Here is a 27,809-nt window from a genome sequence, read left to right on the forward strand (position 1 = left end):
ACCTGCCGTCTCGGCCTGAAGGGCGTTCTCGCTTCCGCACCCGGGCCGCAGCTGGGCGGCTTCGTCGCACCTTCCTTAACTTCTATGCTGTGCTCACGGCCATGTCTGTGCTGTGTGCCCTGTAATGCTGTGGCTAGACCTGGTGCGCGACAACCTCTGAAACTGTCTGTCGTGAACCCACACATCTGCCCTTCCTGCACCTTTACGCCAAGCGTGGCCTCGGCCACGCACTCGGTACACAACGTATGATCATGCGGCTCACCACTGAAGCTACATACGTCCGCTTTAGAGTTTATGCCATGGGCTGAAGGGGTCAATCAGATCGGCGTTCAGGAGTGTCGGCGAGCTCAGCGAACTGATACTTCTATAGCGGCGCGCGTTCCATCTCACTCCTCATCATTTGCCTGTCGCCGTGCAACTGGCTGGCCACACATGTTAAGTATCACCGACAAGCGGTAATCTGGCATTCAGACGCAGCAGAAGCTCGACAAGGCGGGCAAAAACGCAAGAATGAGAGCTGGACCTGTCGGTCTGTCCGCATCTACCGATAGACAAATGAACGAGCGCTGGTCGCCACTGGCTTGTCGCTGTGTGTGTGGCATGGTTTGCCTATGCCTCATTGGCGCACGGTTGGAAAAGGGAGACAACTCCCCGCATATGGCCAATAAAGCCATAGTAGAGTAGGTTTTAATCTTTGTTGTTCCATGTTGTGTTTGTTGGGGAACGGTTTAGCTGTGTGTGCTGTGCCACTCAAGGAGTGGGCGGCAAAGGTGGATACCTTTCAATGCTTTCTTCAGGCGTTCGGTTTACCCTTGCTGATGATGTACTCGTGACGGCACTCGCCGGCCAGTGACGGAGTCGCCCGGATCTGAGCGAGAGAAGCGCAGGCGAGCACCGGAGGGAGGCGGGAGGGTTGCTTATTGGTTTTCTGTCATTGGAGCGGTCTGCGCTAAGACTTGTAAGCCTCTACCAGTACTGAACCTCCTTCTGTGCCCGATTAAGTGATTGTCCGCTCTGCCGACGTGTGTGCGGTGTGGTTTTTTTTTCAAGATGGAACCGGTTCACGACTGCGAAAGCGCTTCCATTGCACAGATAACATCATAAGTAGAGTTTGCTTGTTTCATAGTGGTTAAGGCAGGCTTGAGACGTGCTTTTTAGTCCGCCTCTCCTCCACGGCGAGCTGCCTCTGAGAAGGAAAACAGACTCACGTATAGAATGCTCCTGACGCGATGTCAACGCCCCTAGATACGGCTTCTCCTTTTCTTTCCCTGAGCTTCGAACACACGGGCTTCTCGCGCTTAGCCTTGCGAAAGTCAGTGTCGGTACGGGGTTTTTGCGCTAAATAAGAAAGAGACGCATGGTAGGCCGAGGAGGTGGTAAATTTGTAAGGGCCTTTGAGTCCTTTGGCTTGATTGCGCACATCAGAAGATGTATCCCTAAGCAGGCACGTTGTTTTTCCTCCTTGACCGTGTCGGTGAGGTCGGAGCCCAGCCGTCTGGTGCCTAAACCGCGGTCATGTTTCTGTGGGCGTGCCAGGGGTGATAGTTACCGCCGCCGGTTTGGGTTGTCGGGTGTGTTGAGGTTGCGGGGCCTAGCGGCTAGCAGATCTAAGGGATCCGTGCTCTTCCCCTTCCCCGCAATCCTAAACCTTAGTGGAAACTGTAAATGCCGTCAAATCAACTCTAACATTTGTACATGTCGACATTAGGTAACGTTTTGAACGTTGGAATGTTATGAAAAATGCTTTTGAAAACATCCATCTGATGAAGTTTGGTTTGGAGCGCAGGCCCTACGCACATAGCGTTGGGAAAAAGAGATGTGGCCACGAGGCCATATTTGGTGAAAAATAGAAAACGCATGGGAGATAGGTAGACGGCGTAGTGACCGTTACACTCACTGTTTCCGCGACCTGAACCTGTGTAACGCATGGCTTTTTGTTCAAGAAGTGAATTAACGAAAAGCTAAAACTACAATTTGAGGCAGTGGAACGAAAAGTAAAAGCTCCGCTTGCCATGCTCTGCGGCTCAAGGTCATGCCGTTTGGATCCGGCCCATTACCTTCTTTTTTGTCCATCTTATGTTGAGTTTGTCTTTCCATTTGTGGTTGTTATTTCTGTTATCTTTTGGTCGTTTGTTATTAATTTACCGCATGCATTGACATAAATCCAGCCTGTTATTTTCTGTTTCTCCGTTTAGTCCCTCCTCCGCTCATTGTTGTGCTGTGGTGCCGTGTGGCTCTTCTATTCTGTCCTGCCTAAGGACGCCAGCGTTGTTGCGCCTTTGCCCGTCACATCCTCGAGGAGAGAGGGCTGCCCGCCTGGTGGCCTGGGACGGTAGACGCGGTTGATGCCTCCTGGAGGCTGGCCCCCGGGCCCAGAGTAACCACAACCTCGCGCGCCTGCTGCCGACCTACCACAGACGACCTCGGTGGCCAGTGGTAGTGTGGCAGTAAGCAAGAGGGTTCCGACACTTCAGTCTCATGGAGATAGTGGAACAGAATCACAGGGGACCGCACCCTGCTGCGGCTGCTTCCGTCGCGCGGAGATAGTAGTTTATAGTGACTTTTCGCCCTCTGTCGAGGAGCCATGGAAAGCAGGACCCCCAGCGTCCCGTAAACACAGCCTCCCCGGCCATCCAGAACCTCCTCCACTGTGCACAGCCTCTCCTGTCCCATGGGAGATGAAGCAGGGGAGAGAATGGGCAGGCAAAGGATACAATTACATAGATAGGGGAGTTGTGTGTTTGGACGGACAGATGGAAGATGAGTTTGAGGGGGAAGTGTTACGGTTAAAAGGAAGAAGAGCGGAGGAGCAGAAAGAGAAAGYTACTGTTAGTAACAGGCAAGCGGCTCTCCAAGTCAAGTTTACRAAAGCTCTGCAGGTTGCCAGTTGAGTTAGCTGGAGTCAACTGATAAAAAGAGCAGGGACAGAGAACKAGGCTAAACTTTAGTGTTGATACAAAAAGCAGAGTAGTAGAGGGAAGAAATCTTATGACAGAAGAGAAAAACCTGCACTGACAGTAGCCTTTAGGTATTTAATTACACTGGTGATGTCACCGTCTGCTGCGAGCAAATTAAAATCTGAAGAACAGTCCGTCAGTACAGGTTCTCTTGTATCACATGCTTTTTCTAACCCATCACAAACACACAGACGTTTTAGCATGAGGACTAGTGAGTTGTATACCAGTCCTTTATTCAACTAGTGTGAAGGTCTTACCTGTGGAACCCCGATCCTGCGACACGCCTCCAGAAAGTTCTCCACGTTCCGCCGACACTTGGCCATCGTCAGTTTGGGCTTGATGGACATAGACAACAATAAGCACAACGACAGCTGCTTGTCTCAAATGGCACCCTATTACCTGTATAGTGCACTGCTTTTGACCAGGGCCTACGGTCACAGTAGTGCACTATGTAGGGAATAGGGTACAATTTGGGACATAAGCAGTGTCTGATCATAACCCAAATGCAAATGTATGGCAAAGTAAAAAGGAGCATTGTTGTATTGATATGCTTGAAGTGTAGTGTTCCTGACTGACTAATGTCAGTTTTAGGATGAATTCTCACTAATGCACGTATGGTATGCACGCACAGCACACGCATAAMGTGCACACACAAACACTCACCACAGCAGGGGAGGGCACATGGATGCTGGGTACGGATCGTGGCCGCACATGATTTGCCAGATGGCAGAGGACGACCCCGTCGGTCAGTGCTGCTCCCAGGTCGCTGGGCAAGGACACTTTCAGACTGACTCTAGTTCTACAAAATGAGCAGGACACAAATTTACAGGGGATTAGCAGACAAGTAGGGCCAGAGTTTCTGACCTTGTGATCTGACCTGGGCTCAATAAAAGCATCTCAGAGTAGGAGTGCTGATTAGGATCAGGTCCGTGTCCATCTAATTATGATACTGAGATCTATGTCAGCAACTCTCCTCTGAAATGCTTTGAATATGGGCCAAGGAACCCAGTAGAAACTCCAGGCTAATGGCTTAGGTCAAAAGGGGGAGAATCTGTTTGTCGGGTGTTGTTCACCTTCCGCAGTTGCTCCCAAGAGCAGCCCTCTCCCATGGGGCCTTGAGGCTGGGTAGGGGTCACCTCTCAGCTCCGGCCTGGGGGCAGGCACCATCACCTGGGGAGGGAAGGCAGAACCAGACAGGCTCAAACATACAATACAAGATCAAAAGCTGGTGAAAGCAGAATGGGTGCTAATCATTATTCTGAAGAGGTGAAGTCCAGCTCTCTACACGACTCATGGCATGATCAGACGCCTGGCAAACAATGCAGAAGACAAACTACAGTAGACAGCGGAACCCCACCGAGAGACAGTCGGAACTCCACAGCCGAGAGGACAGGCGAACTCCCACAAAGCCGAGAGAACAGGCGGAACTCCACAGCCGAGAGACAGGCGGAACTCCAACAAGCCGAGAGACAGGCGGAACTTCCACAAGCGCAGAGGACAGGGCACTCCACACGGAGAGACAGGCGGAACTCTACAGCCGAAGAGACAGGCGGAACTCTACAGCCCAGAGACAGGCGGAACTCTACAGCCGAGAGACAGGCGCCGCAAATCTACAGCGGAACTCTACAGCAGGACAGGCGGAGCTCCACAGCAGACAGACAGGCGAGCTTCCACAGCAGACAGACAGCGGAACTCTACAGCAACAGACAGGCGGAACCTCTACAGCAAAAGACAGGCGGAACTCTGACCTATTAGTCAGACCGCACTCAAAGTAACAGATGGGATCAGAACCAACAGAGCTGAACATCATACATCATACATACAAGTCAAAAAGCCGACAATTTCCCCTCCCCCATTTCAAACAGAAATTCTTGTCCACGTTGAACAATTATTCCCCACCGCCCCCCTTCTATTTTGATCAACTATCTACAGTGTTGCTCAATGACTTTGCAGGATCCCATCCAGACATGTCTATCAGCCCAGACACAGTTACCAGAACAATGTCACATACGACACTCAATTGTGACATGCGCATTGCACGCTCAAKAGGTACCAACACTCTCTTCTGAAAGCTCCCAAGGCCATGCAGCAAGATCCAGAGGTTGTGATCCGGTGACATACCTCTCCTCTGCTCTTCCTTCTGGCTGAGGCRAAACAAGAAGCTGTCTGGCCGCTGGGCGGGCCCCTGGCAGGAGGGCGGGGCAACAGGTCCRGGGTAAGAAGGTGATTGGAGGGCTGCAAGCAGAACAGGATGTGAGCAGGTGGGAGAGCGGCAGAGTGAATAGACAGTGGAGWAAAATCCTTTCAGATCCACAGGAACGTCTAGGGGGTAGTGGTCAATTTGGAATACAGAAATTAGTAAATTAGTAARGAGAGGGAGGAGTGTGTTGGAAGCCGCTCAAATTCACATCTATTTATAATCTGGTTTCCCTGGAAGCCAGTAGGACAAGCTGCACCGAGCAGTGTATGGCAGCCGTGATGTAACCGTAGAGGGAAATGGAGGAATAGTGTGACTGGTGTCTTACCTGTGGGAGACAGGGAGGAGGAGCGATCCTCGCCCTGCTGAGTGGCCAGTCGAGTCCGAGCGGAGAGCAAACAAAGAGAGGGAGAGAGAAAGAGTTCATGTAATTTGAGTCAAGACGAAAACACCATTCATGCATATACAGTTCCCTCAACAATACTCCGGTCTCACCCCTCCTTTGACACCAGAGATGTAATGGGGGAGGGTAAAGGCCTATAAACATCACTCGACTGTTTGGTGTTTACAGACCTATCTTTTAGCGCTACAACAAAGATGGGCAACTGTTACATAAGAGAGGGTGGACTATGGGCATAGAGCAGGCTCTCTGGCTGCAGGTAGGTAGAGTGCTCCTTAGAGTTAGCTTAGAATAACAATAATATTCATGGATTGTAGAGGTTGACCGATTAATTAGGGGCAATTTCAAGTTTTCATAACAAATCGGTAAATCGGCATTTTTGGACGCCGATTGTGGGCGATTACATCGCACTCCACGAGGAGACTGCGTGGCAGGCTGACCACTTGTTACGCGAGTGCAGAAAGGAGCCTAGGTAAGTTGCTAGCTAGCATTGAACTTATCTTATAAAAAACATCAATCAATCTTAACATAATCACTAGTTAACTACACATGGTTGATGATATTACTAGCTTGTCCTGCGTTGCATATAATCAATGCGGTGCATGTTAATTTATCATCAAATCCCAGCCTACTTCACCAAACGGGTGATGATTTAACAAGCGCATTAGCGAAAAAAAGCACTGTCGTTGCACCAATGTGTACCTAACCATAAACATCAATGCCTTTCTTAAAATCAATACACAAGTATATATTTTTTAAAACCTGCATATTTAGTGAATATTGCCTGCTAACATGAATGTATTTTAACGAAGGAAATTGTGTCACTTCTCTTGCGTTCTGTGCAAGCAGAGTCAGGGTATATGCAGCAGTTTGGGCCGCCTGGCTCGTTGAGAACTGTGTGAAAGACCATTTCTTCCTAACAAAGACCGTAATTAATTTGCCAGAAATKTACATAATTATGCAATGTAACAGCATTATTTAGACTTAGGGATGCCACCCATTAGATAAAATATGGAACGGTTCCGTATTTCACTGAAAGAATAAACGTTTTGTTTTCAAAATGATAGTTTCCGGATTTTACCATATTAATGACCAAAGGCTTCTATTTCTGAGTTTATTATATTAAGTCTATGATTTGATATTTGATAGAGCAGTCTGACTGAGCGGTGGAAGGCAGCAGAAGGCTCGTAAGCATTCATTCAAACAGCACTTTCCTGCGTTTGCCAGCAGCTCTTCACTGTGTTTCAAGCATTGTGCTGTTTATGACTTCAAGCCTATCAACTCCCGAAATTAGGCTGGCAATACTAAAGTACCTATTAGAACATCCAATAGTCAAAGGTATATAAATACAAAGTAGAGAGAGAAATGTCCTATAATTACACAACAAAACGTAATTCTGGGAATATTGAAGATCTCATTAAAGAAAACCACCAGCTTTCATATTTCCATGTTCTGAGCAAGGAACTTAAACTTTAGCTTTTTTACATGCACATATTGCACTTTTACTTTCTTCCAACACTTTGTTTGCATTATTTAAACCAAAGAACATGTTTCATTATTTAGAGACTTAATAGATGTTATTTGTATTATAATAAGTTAAAATAAAAGTGTTCATTCAGTATTGTTGCAATTTCATTATTACAAATATATATATAAAAATTCGATTAATTCGTATCGGTTTATTTGGTTCCTCAATAAATCGGTGATCTCTAAGATTGGATTTATATCACACCTATGCTCCAAAGTGCTTTACATTGTACAGGAGAACACCTCAGCTCACACCTGGTATGCCACGGCAGCCATTTTGCAGGAGAGCGCACCACACATGCGCTAGCCAAACCCTAACAATCACCTAACTGGCCCTGGGCCAGTGTTTAGCAACATGCTAACACCCAAAGTATAAGGAAATAAAGAGAAAGAGACGGCGAAGGGAGGTTGAAAAGAAGACGTGCAAGTTTGCAGTACCTGCAGTAGACACGTGGGGACGATATCTATGGACATCCCAGACCCGGAAAGAGACTGGGGTGGGGGGGACAAAAATATAAAAGGAGAGAGACAAGAGAGTAAAGCCAAAAGGTGGATTGAAGGATAAAAAATAAAAAAATGTAACTCAAGAAAAATAAGATAAAAAGAGACTGTTAAATGCTGAGAAAGATAAAGAGAACATTGAGTACTATTCTGCTAATTGGGTAAGCACAGTGGAAACCGCGTGCTGCACAGAAAAGGGCAACAAAACAACAACTGTGTTTGTGGGTGTTTGCGTCTGTGTGATGGTACACTACATGACAAAATGATGTGGACACCTGATACAACAGCCTCCACTCTTCTGGTTAGGCTTTCCACTAGATGTTGGAACRTTGCTACGGGGACTTCAGCCACAAGAGCATTAGCGAGGTCGGGCACTGACGTTAGGTGATTAGGCCTGGCTCGCAGTCGGCGTTCCACTTCATCCCAAAGGTGTTCGATGGTGTTGAGGTCAGGGCTCTATGCAGGCCAGTCAGGTTCTTCCACACCGATCGACAAACCATTTCAGTATGGACCTCACTTTGTGCATAGGGGCACTGTCATGCTGAAAAAGGAAAGGTCCTTCCCAAACTGTTGCCACAAAGTTGGAAGCACATAATCTGCTGGAATGTCATTGTATGCTGCAGCGTTAAGATTTCCCTTCACTGGAACTAAGGGGCCTAGTCCGAACCATGAAAAACAGCCCCAGACCATTATTCCTCCTCCACCAAACTTTACAGTTGGCACTATGCATTGGGGCAGTCCTCCTGGCATCCGCCAAACCCAGATACGCCACTCCAGAGAACGCGTTTCCACTGCTCCAGAGTYCAATGGCAGCGAGCTATACACCACTCCAGCCGACGCTTGGCATTGCGCATGATGATTTTAGGCTTGTTTGCGGCTGCTCGGACATAGAAACCCATTTCATGAAGATCCCAACTAAGAGTTATTGTGCTGACATTGCTTCCAGAGGCAATTTAGAACTTGGTAGTGAATGTTGGGGCTATGCGCTTCAGCCCTCAGCGGTCCCGTTCTGTGAGCTTGTGTGGCATAACACTTCGCGGCTGAGCCATTGTTGCTCCTAGACATTTCCACTTCACAATAACAGCATTTACAGTTGACCGGGGCAGCTCTAGCAGGGCAGAAATTTGTCAAATGGACTTATTGGAAAGGTGGCATCCTATGACGGTGCCATGTTGAAAGTCACTGAGCTCTTCAGTGAGCTATTCTACTGCCAACGTTTGTCTATGGAGATTGCATGGCTGTTTGCTCAGTTTTATTCACCTGTCAGCAGCAGGTGTGGCTGAAATAGCCAGATCCACTAATTTGAAGGGGTGTACACATACTTTTATATAATATATATATATTTATATATATATATAATATATATATATATATATATATACAGTGCATTTGAAGTATTCAGAACCCATTGAACTTTTCCCACATTGTTACGCTATAGCCTTGTTTTAAAATTTATTTAAAAAAAAATCCTCATCAATTCACACAATAACCCACAATGGCAAAGCAAAAACAGGCTTTTAGAATGATTTGCAAAGGTATTTAAAAAAAACTGAAATATCACATTTACATAAGTATTCAGACCCTTTACTCAGTACTTTGTTAAAGCACCGTTGGCAGCGATTACAGCCTCAAGTCTTCTTGGGCATGACGCTACAAGCTTGGCACACCTGTATTTGGGGAGTTTCTCCCATTCTTCTCTACAGATCCTCTGAAGCTCTGTCAGGGTGGACGGGGAGTGTCGCTGCACAGCTATTTTCAGGTCTCTCCAGAGATGTTCGATGGGGTTTAAGTCTGTGCTCTGGCTGGGCCCCTCAAGGACATTCAGAGATTTGTCCCGAAGCCAGTCCTGCGTTGTCTTGGCTGTGTGCTTAGGGTCGTTGGAAGGTGAACCTTCGCCCTCCAGTCTGAGGTCCTGAGGATCTCTCAGGTTTCCCTTGTTCCTGACTCCCAGTCCCTGCTGCTGAAAAACATCCCAACAGCATGATGCTTCTACCACCATGCTTCACCGTAGGGATGGTGCCAGGTGTCCTCCAGACGTGAAGCTTGGTATTCAGGCCAGAGTGTTCAATCTTGGTTTCATCAGACCAAACAATATTGTTTCTCATAGTCAGAGTCCTTTAGGTGCTTTTTGGCAAACTCCAAGCGGGCTGTCATGTGCCTTTTACTGAGGAGTGGCTTCCGTCTTGCCACTCTACCATAAAGGCCTGATTGGTGTGGTGCTGCAGAGATGGTTGTCCTTCTGGAAGATTCTCCCATCTCCACAGAGGAACTCTGGAGCTCTGTCAGAGTGATCATTGGGTACTTGGTCACCTCCCTGACCAAGGCCCTTCTCCCCTGAATGCTCAGTTTGGCGGGGCGGCCAGCTCTAGGAAGAGTCTTGGTGGTTCCAAACTTCTTCCATTTAAGAATGATAGAGGCCACTGTTCTTGGGGACCTTAAATGCGGCAGACATTTTTTGGTACCCTTCCCCAGATCTGTGCCTCAACACAATCCTGTCTCTGAGCTCTACAGACAATTCCTTCGAACTCATGGCTTGGTTTTTGCTATGACATGCACGGCGGAAACATCAAGGATGATCAATGGAAACAGGATGCACATGAGCTCAATTTCGAGTTTCATMGCAAATGGTCTGAATACTTTTGTAAATATTTTGAATAAACTTGCAACTGTGTGCCTTGTCATTATGGGGTATTGTGTGTAGATGGATGAAATTAACATTCTTTTTTAATCCACTTTAGAATAAGGCTGTAACATAACAAAATGTGGAAAAAGTTTAAGGGTCTGAATACTTTCCGAATGCACTGTAGTGTATGTTTGCAGACAGCGCATGTACACCATTTTACATTTTAGTCATTTAGCAGATGCTCTTATCCAGAGCAATTTACAGAAACAATTAGGATTAAATGCCTATGACTTGGTTTGTTTGTATGTATTGCTGTGTATCATTAATCCAACAATGTGTGACTGCGTGTGTGTATGTATGCTGTGTACACATAGTTGCGCCCTAAATGTGCGTGTGAAACAAGTCAAATGTTTGTGCGTGTGTAGTACTGTAACCAAAAGTGTTTCACCTGCTTGTAAGTGCCAGGCCTCCTCTTTATAGTGTTGGTGTCAGTGTCTATCTCAAACACCATGCGAGGCTGGTACTCGCTCTAACAGTGAACCAGCCGGAGACGGAAGAGAGAGAGAGACAGAAAAGAAATACAGAAAGAGGGGAATCAGAAGGGAAAGAAGTGGAGGGGTTAAGCCAGGACAGATGTAAGCTGGTTACAATGCGCCAAGAAGACAAAGAGACCTATTTGCTGCGCCCATGGGCTCTCCATAGAAAATTAGTGAACTATATAGGGAACAGGGTGCCATTTGGGATATGACCATTGTCTATTGAACAGGTAAATGAAAGCAAGAAGGGGACAGGCAAGGAATCCAATAGCAGCAGGTCATCTAATAACTATACTAACAGCATTTTTACACTATCGTGCCGACCCAAACCATACAGTGCTGGTGTGGATATTTACATTTGACATTTCCTTAAGTGAGCAGAGGGGCATGGTTAGCTCGCCATGTCCCGCCCAAACCAGGCTTTAAATAAGCTGTGTGTAACAAAGCAGGCTGATCCTTGGGTTAGACCATACTGTGCTCAGAGAAAAGTGAGCCAGAGGAGTACGTTTGGGTCAGAGGAACGTTTGTGTGAAAAATGTATAATAGCCAGGGTGGTGTTCATTAGGCACTTGACAGAAAATGAAAATGAGCGTTTCATCTTAGTCCCACTTGGCAGTTTGGTGCGTAATGAAAACGTCACAGTTAGATATTCTACAAGTCTGGAACTCTATTGGAGGGATGCGACACCATTCTTCCATGAGAAATTCCATCATTTGGTGTTTTGTTTGATGGTGGTGGAAAACACTCTCAGGCGCCGCTCCAGAATCTCCCATAAGTGTTCAATTGGGTTGAGATCTGGTGACTGAAGAGACACACACACACACTTTAAACCCCATATGCTCCTTTGAGACCCCTCTTTCAAAGTCACTGAGATCTCTTCTTCTTAGCCATGAGGGCCAAAATAATGTTTAACTGGGCATTTTATACATGACCCTAATCATGATGGGATGTTAATTGCTTAATTAACTCAGGAACCAGACCTGTGTGGAAGCACCTGCTTTCATAATACTTTGTATCCTCATTTGTCAGTTACCTGTAAGTCTATAGATTGGTTATATAGCTACACACATTCACACTATAAATCAGACAAGAGTGTCAATCAACCCTGGAAGACTAGTTAGAGAAGGAGGGAGGACAATGAAAGGTTTTTGGGTGTTGACGGGTGGTTAGAGGACGGAAAAGAGAGCAGGTATATACCACATGTGGGGGACAGGGAATTGCAGGGGGGGGGGGGGGGGTCGCCAAGTATATTATTTTTTTACGAGTACAGATTATTGTATGGAATGATATACAAATTGTTTGAGAAATATTACTTGAAAAATAAAATTGTATTGAGTAAATACAGTATTCATTGGTTTCTTTTCACTTTAATAAGAGATGTACATGCAATGAATCGAAGGTTATTTGTTGATGTAAAACCTAAATTGACCACTGTTTTAAAATCAGTRGAGGAGGAGTGAAGGGAAGAAGAGAATGGGAGCACAGCCCCGGGGCCTTACCATGAAGAGGGCTGAGTCGTCCGTGTGGGTRGAACGCCTGGAGGGGTACGCGTTCTGGCAGGGAGGAGTGGAAGAGAGGGAATGAGGACAGAACACACAAGAAGACAGGAGGTGAGGATGGAGAGGAGGGGGATATAGCTAGGATATATAGCCAGGGCTCCAGACTAACATTTTCCCCTGGTGTCACTAACATTTTCAGTTGGTGCCACCAGCCCAMAAATGTGTGCCGCATCACACAATGGAATATATTTGAGTCAGCACCTWATAAAGTCATTCACAATGCTTTATTAAAGAAGTGACAGTGCTAACAACTTGAATCTCAGAGTTCTAAAACCGGACCAAAGCACTTGGGTTACACAGAAACARTACCAGTAGTAGCTGGCTAACACCAGTCGGATGAGAGAAAGGAAGCTAAATACTTTTAGCTATATAAGGTTTTTCCACATGGCTGAAGTGATCTGTGTAAACTGTTGGCCTTGACACTTGCATGTAATAAGCACAATTATAAACTGGGTGGTTCGAGTCCTGAATGCTGATTAGCTGACAGCGTGGTATATCAGACCGTATACCACAGGTATGACAAAATATTTATTTTTACTGCTCTAATTAAGTTGGTAAACAGTTTAAACTAGCAATAAGGCACCTTGGGGGTTTGTGATATATGGCCAATATACCATGGCTAAGGGCTGTATCCAGGCACTCCGCTTCGTGCCTAAGAACAGCCCTTAGCCGTGGCATATTGGCCATATACAACACCCCCTTGTGCCTTATTGCTTAAGGGATTGGACCCTTTAAAAAAAAAAATTGGTCTAAAATGACATCCCCAAATCTAACTGCCTGTAGCTCAGAACCTGAAGCAAGGATATGCATATTCTTAATACCATTTTAAAGGAAACACTTTGACGTCTGTGGAAATGTGAAATTTATGTAGGAGAATATAACACATTTGATCTGGTAAAGGATAACAAAGGGAAAAAAAGATGCATTTTCTATATTCATTTGGTTCCATCATCTTTGAAATGCAAGAAAAAGGTCATTATATGATTTAGGACTCTAGGCACAATTTAGATTTTGGCCACTAGATGGCAGCAGTTTATGTGCAAAGTTTTAGACTGAAGCATTGCATTACTTTTCAAAATGTATTGTCTGCCCAAATGTGCCTAATTGGTTTATTGATACATTTTCAAATTCATAATTGTGCTCTCTGAAAAAATGGCATGGTATTCTTTCACACACACRGTGTGTGCTTAATTTCAATTATTAGTGGTCTCTTATAGATAGCATCATTGTGACAATGGACAGGGACTATGCGAGCATCTTGCTTATAGTGTGTCATTGTGACCCCCCTCGAGCATCCTATTGGTTCCTGCATACACCCCACACACGCCCTCTTCATGCTTTTGTTACCCTTGATATTCGAGATTTCACCTGATTGTCTATGCGATTAAATGTGAGTCAAAAGAAAAGGGAAATAAAAGTTTTATCTGAGTTTTTCGGGGGCGAAGGACACAGTCTACCGGTGTCACCCTCGCCTCCCGCCTACTGTGTACACAAGTCCTCCAAGCTACCTAGCTAATTCGCTTTGATTCCACCTGCCGAACACCTGCCCTCGCCGTAGTTAACAGAACTGCGGGAAAGCAGTGCTTGACAGGCAGGGGGGGAAGTACACTGTCTACCGGTGTGCGAGCTAGCTAGCTATCCCACCTGCTGTGTACCGGAGTCCTAGTTAGATAGCTAACTAGCACCTAGTGCTCTTCGCCAATGCCTGCTGAACACCTTGCCCTCGCTGTTGTTAACGGAACTGCGGGAGAACAGTGTTCGACAAGCAGGGGCGAAGKACACTGTCCACCGGTRTCCTAGCTAATGTTAGCTAGCTACCTTTCCCACCAGCTGTGCACCGGAGTCCTAACTAGTTAACTTCTTATGGCTGGGGGGCAGTATTGAGTAGCTTGGATGAATAAGGTGCCCAGAGTAAACTGCCTGCTACTCAGGCCCAGAAACTAAGATATGCATATTATTAGTAGATTTGGATAGAAAACACTCTGAAGTTTTTAAAACTGTTTGAATGATGTCTGTGAGTATAACAGAAATCATATGGCAGCCAAAAACCTGAGAAAAAATCCAACCAGGAAGTGGGAAATCTRAGGTTTGTAGGTTTTCAAATCATTGCCTATCGAATATACAGTGGGATATTGGTSACATTGCACTTCCTAAGGCTTCCACTAGATGTCAACAGTCTTTAGAACCTTGGTTCAGGCTTCTACTGTGAAGGGGGAGYGAATAAGGRCTGTTTGACTAAGAGGTTTGGCAGAATGCCATGAGCTAAGTCATGYACGCGGCCCGTGAGAGTGAGCTGCGTTCCTTTTCATTTCTAAAGACAAAGGAATTGTCCGGTTGGAATATTATTGAAGATTTATGATAAAAACATCCTAAAGATTGATTCTATACATCGTTTGACATGTTTCTACGAACTGTAATGCAACTTTTTGACTTTTCTTCTGAGTTAAGTGCCTGCGCCTCGTGAATTTGGATTTGTGAACTAAACGCGCGAACAAAAAGGAGGTATTTGGACATAAATGATGGACTTTATCAAACAAAACAAACATTTATTGTGAAACTGCGATTCCTGGGAGTGCATTCCGATGAAGATCATCAAAGGTAAGTGAATATTTATAATGCTATTTCTGACTTCTGTGGACTCCACAACATGGCGGGTATCTGTATGGCTTGTTTTGGTGCCTCAGCGCTGTACTCAGATTATTGCATGGTGTGCTTTTTCCGTAAAGTAAAAAAAAAAATCTGACTCAGCGTTTGCATTAAGGAGAAGTATATCTTTAATTCCATGCATAACACTTGTATTTTCATCAACATTTATGATGAGTATTTCTGTAAATTGATGTGGCTCTGCAAAATCACCGGATGTTTTGGAAGTAAAACATTACAGCCATACGCGCCAAAGTAAACTGAGATTTTTGGATATAAATATGAACTTTATCGAACAAAACATACATGTATTGTGTAACATGAAGTCCTATGAGTGTCATCTGATGAAGATCAAAGGTTAGTGACTAATTCTCTCTCTATTTCTGCTTTGTGTGACTCCTCTCTTTGGCTGGAAAAATGGCTGTGTTTTCTGTGACTTTGCGCTGACCTAACATAATCGCTGGTATGCTTTCGTCGTAAAGCCTTTTTGAAATCGGACACAGTGGTGGATTAAAAACAAGTTTCTTAAAATGGTGATAATACTTGTATGTTTGAGGAATTTTAATTATGAGATTTCGTGTGTTGAATTTGGCGCCCTGCACTTTCACTGGCTGTTGTCAAATCAATCCCGTTAACAGGATTCAGCCGTAAGAAGCTTTAACTAGCAAGCTAGCACCCAGTATCCTTTGCTAACACTTGCCCTCGCCATTAACAGAACTGAGGAAAAACAGTACCTGACAGCAGGGCAAAAACACGTCTACAGTTGTCCTAGCTAGCTAGCTAACGGCGTTGTCATCCGTGCATCTTCTACTGTGGGTTTATCGGAAGTTAGCATCCAATGTTAAGTTGCATTACCACCACAGTGTATTGGAGCACTCCCACCTGTGTATTGGAGTACGATCTTAAAAATGACCAATAGAAATAAAGAGGGATTCCTGCAGATACAGGAATGCCCACATGCAGGAACGCCCCGAATTGCAGGCCGTAATTGGACCCTTCTCCGGCTTCCTACTAAGAAGGAGAGAACCGTGGAGACTTGAGACCAACTCTCAAGGAATACGTCATGTGCCTCATCCGTCAGGATGCACTCCACCCTACGGTACATCCCAGGACACACTGCTTAATGGCAGGGTGGTAATTGTGTCCTTAAATGCCTACACCAGCTGATTGAGGGAGCGCTGGGCCCTTTATGCACTTCTGTTCCTACTGGAACATCCAGCTCCTCCACTGCGCGATATCAGAGAAGACCACTGTTGTCCAGGGAAACATTCGCACCCGTTGGTGCGGCAGATATACCCGTTGGTGTATTCAAGTCATTTCCACTGAGGTGGATACTATGATGTCAGGGGAGTAGTAGCACAGGCCCTCTGTTGGTGCAGAACATCGAGTAGTTTGTACCATTTCATGCCTTGCTCTCTGAGCCACCTAATGTGACAGTCAATAATGTATGTAAATAGTTAATGGGGGCGCGGCTCTGGTGCGACCTGCAGTGTCGTGGCGTTTCGTGTGCCGTTCTTTTATGTTTTCAATTTGTACACTTAGTTTACAAGCAATCTGCCAACCATGGATTTACAGTGGTGGGTGTTGGACTGATCTTGTTGATCGTGTACATACCACTACGAACGGACTAAATATGAAAACGCATCTGCAGCGGAATCCAATACAGCAGGGAGTTCTTACTACAATGCAACTCAAACGCATTGTAGTAAGAATGACCATCTAATCCCCGATTGTCTGTGAGTGGATACAAAATCAAATGCAAACCTGGAAAACGAGGGGAATCAGACAGACTTAAAAAATTAAAAAACCAACTCCCCTTAACCACCACCTGCTGATCAATGCCCAGTCACTGAGGGGAAACGGATGAGCTGTCAGCGAATCTGCGCTTCCAACACAAATACCGGAGGCTGTTTGCTGGCGTTACTAGACTTGGCTGGATGACAGAGTCCCGACAGGGAAGTGGAGATGGCGGCTTTACACTGGTCAGAGCGGACCGTGATTTGATAGTCACACCGAACAATCACGGCTGGCGCGTCTGCCTGCTTTCAGGGACCAGTGGTGAAATGATCCTGTAAGAGAGAGACTACAGTGGGAGAACAAGTATTTGATACACTGCCGATTTTGCAGTTTCTCACTACAAAGCATGTAGAGGTCTGTAATTTTTATCATAGGTACACTTCAACTATGAGAGACGGAATCTAAAACAAAAATCCAGAAAATCACATTGTATGATTTTAAGTAATTAATTTGCATTTATTGCATGACATAATATTTTATACATCAGAAAAGCAGAACTTAATATTTGGTACAGAAACCTTTGTTTGCAATTACAGAGATCATACGTTTCCTGTAGTTCTTGACTAGGTTTGCACACACTGCAGCAGGGATTTGGCCCACCCTCCCTACAGATCTTCTCCAGATCTTCAGGTTTCGGGCTGTCGCTGGGCGATACGGAGTTTCACCCTCCAAAGATTTCTATTGGGTTCAGGTCTGGAGACTGGCTAGCCACTCCAGGACCTTGAGATGCTTCTTACGGACCACTCCTTAGTTGCCATGGCTGTGTCTTGTTGTCGTTGTCATGCTGGAAGACCCAGCCACGACCCATCTTCAATGCTCTTACTGAGGAAGGAGTTGTTGCCAAGATCTCGCGATACATGGCCCATCCATCCTCCCTCAATACGGTTCAGTCGTCCTGTCCCCTTTGCAGAAAACATCCCCAAAGAATGAGTTTCCACCTCCATGCTTCACGGTTGGGATGGTGTTCTTGGGTTGTACTCATACTTCTTCTCCTCCAAACACGGCGAGTGGAGTTAGACCAAAAAGCTCTATTTTTGTCTCATCAGACACATGACCTTCTCCCATTCCTCCTCTGATCATCCAGATGTCATTGGCAAACTTCAGACAGGCCTGACATGCACTGGCTTAAGCAGGGACCTTGCGTGCGCCAGGATTTTAATCCATGACCGCGTAGTGTGTACTAATGGTTTTCTTTGAGACTGTGGTCCCAGCTCTTCAGGTCATTGACCAGGTCCTGCCGTGTAGTTCTGGGCTGATCCCTCACCTCCTCATGATCATTGATGCCCACGAGGTGAAATCTTGCATGGAGCCCCAGACCGAGGTGATTGACCGTCATCTTGAACTTCTTCCATTTTCTAATAATTGCGCCAACAGTTTCCTTCTCACCAAGCTGCTTGCCTATTGTCCTGTTGCCCATCCCAGCCTTGTGCAGGTCTACAATTTATCCCTGATGTCCTTACACAGCTCTCTGGTCTTGGCCATTGTGAAGAGTTGGAACTGTTTGATTGAGTGTGTGGACAGGTGTCTTTTATACAGGTAACGAGTTCAAACAGTGCAGTTAATACAGGTAATGAGTGGAGAACAGGATGCTTCTTAAAGAAAAACTAACAGTCTGTGAGAGCCGGAATTTTACTGGTTGGTAGGTGATCAAATACTTATGTCATGCAATAAAATGCAAATTAATTATTTAAAATCATACAATGTGATTTCTGATTTTTGTTTTAGATTCCGTCTCTCACAGTTGAAGTGTACCTATGATAAAAATTACAGACCTCTACATGCTTTGTAAGTAGGAAAACCTGCAAAATCGGCAGTGTATCAAATACTTTGTTCTCCCCACTGTATGTACCCCGACATTGAACTGCTTTCTGTCACTGCGACCCTACTATCTGTCCGTGAGTTCCCCAATTGTTTGTTACCGTTGTGTACATTCAACCTAAAGAATATAACAAAGGCATCAGAGATTATTATAATCTGTCACAGAAACTGACTCCATCTCTCCCGACGCAACCATTTATTTTAGGGACTTTAACAACTGTACTTTGCACAAAGTCCTGCGCACATACCACCAGTATGTGAAATGTCACACTAGAAAAATAAGACTCGACTTGATGTGCTATGGGACAATACCAAATGCGTTCTCTGCCACCACCAGACCTCCCCTGGGACATCAGACCACAATGTTGTCTACCTCAGGCCAATCTACTGTCGCCTCCTGGAGAGGGAGAAACCCACAGTTAAGACTGTCCAGATCTGGAAGGACAACAGTACCACTTGTCTCCAGGTGTTTTGACTGTACTGCGTGGGAGGTATTTGGTCTCCAGGGTGTTTTGACTGTACTGCGTGGGAGTATTTGGTCTCCAGGGTGTTTGACTGTACTGTGTGGGAGGTATTTTGCTCCAGGGGTGTTTTGACTGTACTGCGTGGGAGGTATTTGGTCTCCAGGGGTGTTTTGACTGTACTGCGTGGGAGGTATTTGGTCTCCAGGGGTGTTTTGACTGTACTGTGTGAGGTATTTGTCTCCAGGGGTGTTTTGAATGTACTGCTGGAGGTATTTGGTCTCCAGGGTGTTTTGACTTACTGTGTGGGAGGTATTTGGTCTCCAGGGGTGTTTTGACTGTACTGTACTGTGTGGGAGGTATTTGAGGACAGCAGCTCTGATCTTGATGAACTCACAGATGTTGTTTAAGACTATGAAAACTTCTGTGTTGAGTCAGCTGTGCCTACTAAAACCTGTAAAATCTTCCCTAACAATAAGCCTTGGGTATCGAAAAAAATCTAAAATCACAACTTAATAGGAAGAAGGCAGTTCATGCTGAGGGTGAGACAGGCTTTAAGAGATGTACAATGTGAGATAAAAAGACAGATACTGGTGGACAAGGAGGCATACAAGCAAAGGGTGGAGAGGAGCCTCTCCTCAGGAAACTCAAGGGTGGCCTGGCAAGGGATTAAATCCCTGGCTAGTGCCCCCCACATAGGCAGCGGGAAAACCATGCTGACCTTGGGAGACCAGAACATGGCTAATCAACTGAATGTTTTCTTCTCAAGATTTGAATCAGACAACTTTGTCGGAGGTAAAACAAATGGAAGCATCATTACAAATGTTTGAGAGGGTTGTTGTTAAACAGGCTGATGTTTTGAAGTTGTTCAGGGGATGTAACGCACACAAAAGCCCAGGCCCAGACAAAATAAGTGGACATGTGTTAAAGCACTGTGCTGAACAATTTGCTGGTGTTTTTACAGACAATTTCCAATCCTCACTCGACCAGCAACACGTGCCAGTATTGTGTAAAAACTCAATTATACCAATTCCTAAAGCTTCTAATCCCTCTGTGCTGAATGACTACCGCCTTGTCAACCTTAGTAATGAAATTAGTAAATTGTCATTCTCAGCATCACCCAGAAGCTCCTCCTCAGCCCAGCAGAGTTGATGATGCCATTCTTACTCTCATCAACATGGTCTACAGACATCTAGAGGGTGCCAAATCCCATGTCAGGGTTTTGTTTGTTGACTTTTCTTCTGCCTTCAACACAATCCAGCCTTACATTCTGGCACAGAGACTCATTCGGGACTTCTCAGATGGAGGGCTGGTTTTGTGGCTGTTGGACTTCCTGAGCCAACGGTCACAGCAGGTCAAAATAGGTCCCCAAGTGTCAGACATACGCAACACCAACACTGGCTCTCCTCAGGGATGTGTTTTTTCCCCACTCCTGTACATCTTGTACACTAATAGTTGTACTAGTTGCCATCCTGACACACCTCGTTAAGTTCGCTGATGACACTGCCTTGATCAGCCTGTTGCATGATGACGAGGAACACCATGGCCGGTCCTAAATGACTTGGTAGAGCGGTGTGACGAATCACACTTGGTCCTCAATACCAATAAGACCAAAGAGATGTGCATAGACTTCAGGAAGTGTACAACACCTACCTCTGCAACATCTATCAGAGGTCAGAATATAGAGATTGTAGAGGAATACAAATATCTGGGTGTCCTCTTGGACAATAAGCTTCAGTTGAGTAAATGTACAGACCTGATCTACAAAAAGAGCCAACAGAGACTGTACTTTCTCAAAAAGCTGGGATCTTTTAATGTAGACTGTACTATATTAACTCTGTTTTACAAATCTTTCATTGAGAGTATTTTAACTTTTTGTATTGTTTGTTGGTTTGGCAATGCCACTGTCAGCCAGAGAAATATGCTGAGAAGGATTATCACCACAGCAAGCAAGGTACTTGGAGTCAAAGACAGGCCTGGATGAGATCTTTAAGGTCAGGGCCCTCCGCAAGGCTCACAATCATTTTAGACCAAAGCCACCCCCTGTACCTGGACTTTGAACTACTCCCCCCTGGGCGCAGGTATAGGGCACCCCTCAGCAGGAAAAACACAACTAGACAATCATTTGTGCCAGACAAAAAAAAAAAACTCGCTGTAAAATCAACTCTAACCTGACAAAATGTACACATTATAGCAGTCAAAAGTTGTCAGTTTTGGAATAGAGCAGGCAAATGTAGTAATTTGTTATTTTCGCAAAGCTTGAAGAAGCCGGTCAACACAGGTAGGTAATCATTTTTTCGTTCACATCAAATAAAAATTTCAGTAAAATAAAAATAGCAGTGGGCTGATGTTCCTATCCACCCAGTAAGGCCAGCAGGCTGGTCTCTTTTTATTGGTATGTAATCAAACCAGTGGCGGCAGGTAGCCTAGTGGTTAGAGCGTTGGGCCAGTAACCAAAAGGTTGCTAGATCGAATCCCTGAGCTGACAAGGTAAAAATCTGTCGTTCTGCCCCTGAACAAGGCAATTAACCCACTGTCGGCCGTCATTGAAAATAAGAATTTGTTCTTAATTGACTTGCCTAGTTAAATAAAGGTTAAATGAATAAATAAAGGTAACTATTATGAACGTTGTATTGTCAATTTGTTTTGTATTTAAATGTCACTTTAAACGTGTACATGACACTGCAACAATTTCCCCACGGGGACAATAAAGTCAGTAAAGTAATGGGTAGGCTACATGTTGACTTTCTTGTTAAAATTTTGGCTTAGATACGTTTCTGGTTTTTCACTTCCGTCTGTAAAATCAGCTGTTAATATTAAATAAATTCTAATAAGTACATTACTTCTGTCATTTGTCATTGTGTATTTTTTACTTGTATTGTTGTGTTATGTTGTATGAGAATGTTGCAACAACCATGGAAATAATGTGTTTTAAGTGAGAAGTAGGCATTGGTCTGAAGCAGAAAGACAATTCACATAATGCCTACGAAACCAATGCTCTACCATTGCTAAGCAATGTAGCTAGCTAATGTTACAGCCTGTACCTTATGCACAGACTCAGTATGCATTGACACCCTCTGTCAATGCACATTTGTGGCCTGCTGGAGGTCATTTTGCAGGGCTCTGGCAGTGCTCCTCCTTGCACAAAGGCGGAGGTAGCGGTCCTGCTGCTGGGTTGTTGCCCTCCTACGGCCTCCTCCACGTCTCCTGATGTACTGGCCTGTCTCCTGGTAGCGCCTCCATGCTCTGGACACTACGCTGACAGACACAGAAAACCTTCTTGCCACAGCTCGTATTGATGTGCCATCCTGGATGAGCTGCACTACCTGAGCCACTTGTGCGGGTTGTAGACTCCGTCTCATGCTACCACTAGAGTGAAAGCACCAAGCATTCAAAAGTGACCAGCCAGGAAGCATAGGAACTGAGAAGTGGTCTGTGGTCACCACCTGCAGAACCACTCATTTATTGGGGGTGTCTTGCTAATTGCCTATAATTTCCACCTTTTGTCTATTCCATTTGCACAACAGCATGTGAAATTTATTGTCAATCAGTGTTGCTTCCTAAGTGGACAGTTTGATTTCACAGAAGTGTGATCGACTTGGAGTTACATTGTGTTGTTTAAGTGTTCCCTTTATTTTTTTGAGCAGTGTATAACAGTAAATGTCCCCCATAAACCTGCAATGAGGCGTATTGCACTTGTGATGGCCGATGTGCAATTTCATGTGCTCTGTATTTCAAAGCCATATCAGATATCAGGATTGTAAAACAGTGTGCTTTGAGCTCAATAATAAAAATAACACCTACAGAAAGCTGAGACCCTCCTCTCATTAATATGGCCAACTAGATGGTTTCCAAAGTAGTTTCCCCACGCAATTGCACTTTGAAATGTTATACAATCACAAGGCGCCCACACAAGGGGGTAGAGCGAGTGTGAAGCTCGCTCATTAAAGCAACCGGCCAAAATGAAACCGGCAGGCACAGCAGCAGGGCAGACATTTGTATTATGAATCATGAGGATAATGCACTTTGCTATTTAACAAATTCATGGTTTTATCCACCCCAAAAATAGGACGTTTTGATTGAGGTGACCAGCTAGAATGTGCAGCTCGAACCAGTGCGACCAATAAAAGAAATGTAACTGGCACAGCGAAGTTAAAGGGTGGCAAAATGTGACTAAATGGTGGCAGTCTGAAGCCCAGCATTTAGCACAGATTTTTTAGAGTAGGGACAAGAAAGACAACACATTGCTGGGGTCGTAGATGCTTTGCCTTCACCCTCAAGAATCAGTGATGGTATAACTGGAGAGGGGAGGGAGGGTGAAGGAAGGGACGTGACCACAATAGGAGCAAAAGAGAGGGATGATGCGTGTGTGTGGGGTGAGGTGGAGGGTTAATGGAGGACAATTGAAAAGGGGACGAGATAGAATGCATGGGAGGAATGGACACAGGGCGGAATGGACACCAGACATGACTGCTGAAGACTATGCGTGGTCATGTTTACGGAGAACCCCTGTAAAACTGTATTCAATCCTAATACCTTGAGCCTTTCATGCCAACACACATGAACTCACCGTGGAGAAACCTTCAGACAAGGAAAACAAAGCCGAAGAGGAAAGAGCGGGAGGGAGAGAAGGAAACAGTGTGTGGACTCACCTCGTTCTCTGTGGGACTCAGCTTTGTAGGGCTTTGAGATGCTTTGTGCTGTAGAAACCGAGAAGAGTCTCAATGACACAGAACTCTCCAAAAGGTCTAAATGTTTTTTTTAAGCTCACTACTCGAGCTACTTGGATTTGAGATCAGATAATGAAGCGCTAGAGAATGTCACTTTCAATTGAGGTCATTCATATTTATCTTTTACTTTTAACATTTTAAAACATGAAGACTACTATAGATACATACACAGCATGTATCAGCACTTTCTATTATCAACTCCCCACTAACTCACCGCACACAGTGATACTAGAGCAAGACATAAATCAACAGAATAAAAATGAATAGTAGTCGGAGGAACCTTGACGTAGGTCATGACGGTGTCCCGCTGCACTGATCGCGACTTCTGCCTCTCCTCCTCGTACCGCAGGGCGGCCAACTGGGCCATCCTCCGCACGCGCTCCACGCCCCCACCCGGCGCCCCGCACGGACCGGCACCAACACCAACCCTGGCCCCTGACCCTCTCTGAACACAGGGAGAGAGGGAGGGGGGAGAGAGAGGAAGAGGGAGGAAACAAAAAGAAAGGAGAGAAAGGAAGGAAGATAGCAGAGGGAAACAGAAAGACGGTGAGGAGGCGGCATGAGGAAGAGAGGAGAGGAGTTGAAAAGAGGTGGTATCAGCATTTAGACTCAATAAATCACGTTTCAAACCATGAAAGTAGTAATTGACGTAGTAATAATCAGTATTGGAAGCTGTACACAGCATTTAGACACACTTGGGTTACCTGATTATGAGAGGCAGAAGAGGCTGGATCATGTGCAGTCCTGAGGGAGGGGGGTGGGTGGGAGACAGATGGAGGAAGGGAGGGGGTTAAATGTGTGATCTAACTAAATACAGATTAGATTAGGGATCTTTATTTAGACTGGAGATTGTATGGTCTGTTGGGCACAGTCATTTGGTAAGTCAATTTGTTTTGTTAAAAACCAAACAGAGACACGACAGTAACACAGGCTGAGAATCTGCCATAGAGATGGGCTCATGTGTTTGTGTGAGAGTGTTATACATCACTGCTATAGGTCAACTTACAAGAAAGGTAGGGTGTGTGTGTACACGCGTCTTCCTACCTGTTCTGCAGAGAATTGTGTCGCCTCGGGTCGTCTGTCCTTGAGTCTCTGGAGGAGTTGGACTTGACTGGAGAGCTCTACAAAGAGACAGTCATCAATACACCAGCCACGATCTCGCTCATACCCCACACGCCACAAACGCGCACTCACACACGGAGTGCGTTCAGTTCGGTTCAATGTTAACTATGTTGTGTGAAGATTTGCCCTGAATGACACGTTTCCCTAAAACAGTGCGCACCATTCTTCAACAGCCTTTTGGAGGTACGTTTAGTCCTGTTTGGGGAGTGTGGCCTGATCAATACAAATTGCAAAACTCACGCAGCACACCATACACTATCGCTTCCTGGTCACCATAATCAGGTTCTTCAACTGGTCATTCAGAACAGTAGTTTCGGTTGAATTATAATATTTTTTCCCTCCCCAATTTCATGATGTATAATTGTGATCTTGTCTCATCGCTACAACGCCAACGGGCTCGGGAAAGGAGAAGGTCGAGTCATGAGTCCTCCGAAACATGACCCGCCTCTTAACACCCGCTCGCTTAACCCATAAGCCAGCTGCATCAATCTGTTGGAGGAAACACTGTTCAACTGACGACCGAAGTCAGCTTGCAGGCACCTGGCCCGCCACAAGGAGATGCTAGAGCGCAATGGGCCAAGTAAAGCCCACCCACCAAAACCTCCCCTAACCCGGACGACACTGGGCCAATTGTGCACCGCCCTATAGGACTCCCGGTCATCGAACCTCAGGCTGTAGTGACGCCACAACACTACGATGCAGTGCCTTTGACTGGTGCGCCACTCAGGAGGCCGTTTCCGTCGAATTAAACATGGCATACTGTTCTGTCGTGATTAACAGGCCCGCAGCCTTCTACATACAGTCCTGTACACACTGGGCCAGTCACACACAAGCGCACTCATGAACACACACACAGATGGTCCAGTAGGCGGAGTACGGCGCTTGTAAAAAATGTAAGTCCCATTGGATGAAAGAGTCTGCTGAATGGCATATATTCTATTTTATATCACACACACACTCACCTCTCCAGTGATGCGGCGCTCGATGTATGCCATGAACTGGGAGCTGAGGCTGATGGTTTCTGCTACTTCTCCTCTCCTACCCTCCTCTTCCTCCTCTCCCGTACAACTGTCTATAAAGTCTATCTGCTCCAGCTCTCCCTCTACTACAGACAGATAAAACAGAAAGACAGATTACCACCAGGTTCAAAGTAAAGACGACCAAAGATGTAGAATATACACTGAACAAAAATATGAATGCAACAACTTCAAAGATTTACAGTTCATAAGGAAATTAATCAGTTAAAATAAAATCAAGAGGCTCTAATCTATGGATTTCACGACTGGGAATACAGATATGCATCTGTTGGTCACAGATAACTTCAAAAGAGAAAGGTAGGGGCGTGGATCAGAAAACCAGTCAGTATCTGGTGTGACCACCATTTGACTCATGCAGCGCGACATCTCCTTCGCATAGAGTTGATCAAGCTGTTGATTGTGGCCTGTGGAATGTTGTCCCACTCCTCTTCAATGATGTGCAAAGTTGCTGAGTATGGAACACGCTGTGGTACACATCGACCCAGAGGATCGAAATATGCTCAATGGGTGACATGTTTGGTGAGTATGCAGGCCATGGAAAATCCGTGAAGAACACACTTCTCCAGCGTGCCAGTGGCCATCAAAGATGATTTCCCCACTGAAGTCAGTTACGACGCCGAACTGCAGTCATGTCAAGACCATGGTGAGGATGACGAGCACGTAGATGAGCTTGCCTGAGACGGTTTCTGACAGTTTATGCAGAAATTCTTTGCTTCTGCAAACCCACAGTTTCATCAGCTGTCCGGGTGGCTTGTCTCAGGTGAAGATGCCGGATGTGGAGGTCCTGGGCTGGCATGGTTACACGGGGACTGAGGTTGTGAGGCCGGTTGGATGTACTGCCAATTTCTCTAAAACGACGTTGGAGGCGGCGTATGGTAGAGAAATGCACATTAAATTATCTGGCAACAGCTCTGGAGGACATTCCTGCAGTCAGCATGCGAATTGCACGCTCCCTCAAAACTTGACATCTGTGGCAATGTTTTGTGTGACAAACTGCACATTTTAGAATGGCCTTTTAATGTCCCCAGCACAAGGTGCACCTGTGTAATGGTATTTAATCAGCTGCTTGATATGCCACACCTGTCAGGTGGAAGGATTATCTTGACAAAGGGGAAATGCTCACGAAAAGGGATTTAAACTAATTTGTGCACAAAATTGGAGTGAAATAAGCTTTTTGTGCATATGGAACATTTCTGGGATCTTTTATTTTTGCTCATGAAACATGGCATGTTGCATTTATATTTTTGTTCAGTGTATATTTCCACAGATGTATAATATAATCAGACTGAAATCCAGGCCCATTGTGCTACCATTCCACTCCTTGTACTCTGTGTCATATCCCAAACAGTCTGGCATGACAAGGAGTGGCAGGGAGTGAAATGCTAAACCAACAGACTGGTTCCCAAGCTAGAAAACCGTAGAATAATACTGGAAATACACTACAGTACAGTTCACACACAGACAGACATGCCTTGATTCTCACATGTGCCGTTGGTCACAGGATGGGAGCCAGACGCCCTGTGCTCCTCCCTCTCACGCCGCTGTCTCTGTTCTTTGGTGATCTCTGCCACACGCAGTGGCAGGTCCGACAACTCATCCGTGGGCTGTAGGTACACAAGGAATGAAAGAGAAAATGGATGGGAGAGGAATAAACACATGAATGGAGAGATTAGCTTCAACATAACTGTGAAATATTACACTACCTTGCAAACATAGAACCTTTGTGATGTCAACAACTACAGACCAGTATCCCTTCTTTCTTTTCTCTCCAAAACTCTTGAACGTGCCGTCCTTGGCCAACTCTCCTGCTATCTCTCTCAGAATGACCTTCTTGATCCAAATCAGTCAGGTTTCAAGACTAGTCATTCAACTGAGACTGCTCTTCTCTGTGTCACGGAGGC

General features: G+C 45.4%; 1 protein-coding gene across 1 annotated transcript in view; it reads right to left on the reverse strand.

The window, feature by feature from the left end:
* Window positions 1-2,286: 2,286 nt before the first annotated feature.
* Window positions 2,287-27,809, reverse strand: part of LOC112068229 (DISP complex protein LRCH3-like) — a 90,259-nt gene continuing 64,736 nt past the window's right edge. Inside the window, exons 12-25 of the mRNA XM_070438074.1 lie at window positions 27,380-27,512; window positions 25,834-25,976; window positions 24,794-24,870; window positions 24,454-24,493; window positions 24,030-24,194; window positions 23,672-23,719; window positions 12,241-12,294; window positions 5,483-5,519; window positions 4,881-5,192; window positions 4,315-4,539; window positions 4,094-4,127; window positions 3,621-3,756; window positions 3,215-3,292; window positions 2,287-2,664 (exon numbers count right to left, since the gene is read on the reverse strand). Coding sequence (XP_070294175.1) covers window positions 2,287-2,664; window positions 3,215-3,292; window positions 3,621-3,756; window positions 4,094-4,127; window positions 4,315-4,539; window positions 4,881-5,192; window positions 5,483-5,519; window positions 12,241-12,294; window positions 23,672-23,719; window positions 24,030-24,194; window positions 24,454-24,493; window positions 24,794-24,870; window positions 25,834-25,976; window positions 27,380-27,512 — 1,860 coding nt within the window. The remainder of the gene's footprint in view (window positions 2,665-3,214; window positions 3,293-3,620; window positions 3,757-4,093; window positions 4,128-4,314; window positions 4,540-4,880; window positions 5,193-5,482; window positions 5,520-12,240; window positions 12,295-23,671; window positions 23,720-24,029; window positions 24,195-24,453; window positions 24,494-24,793; window positions 24,871-25,833; window positions 25,977-27,379; window positions 27,513-27,809) is intronic.

Source organism: Salvelinus sp. IW2-2015, unplaced genomic scaffold (genome assembly GCF_002910315.2).
Source record: "Salvelinus sp. IW2-2015 unplaced genomic scaffold, ASM291031v2 Un_scaffold285, whole genome shotgun sequence".
Taxonomy (NCBI): domain Eukaryota; kingdom Metazoa; phylum Chordata; class Actinopteri; order Salmoniformes; family Salmonidae; genus Salvelinus; species Salvelinus sp. IW2-2015.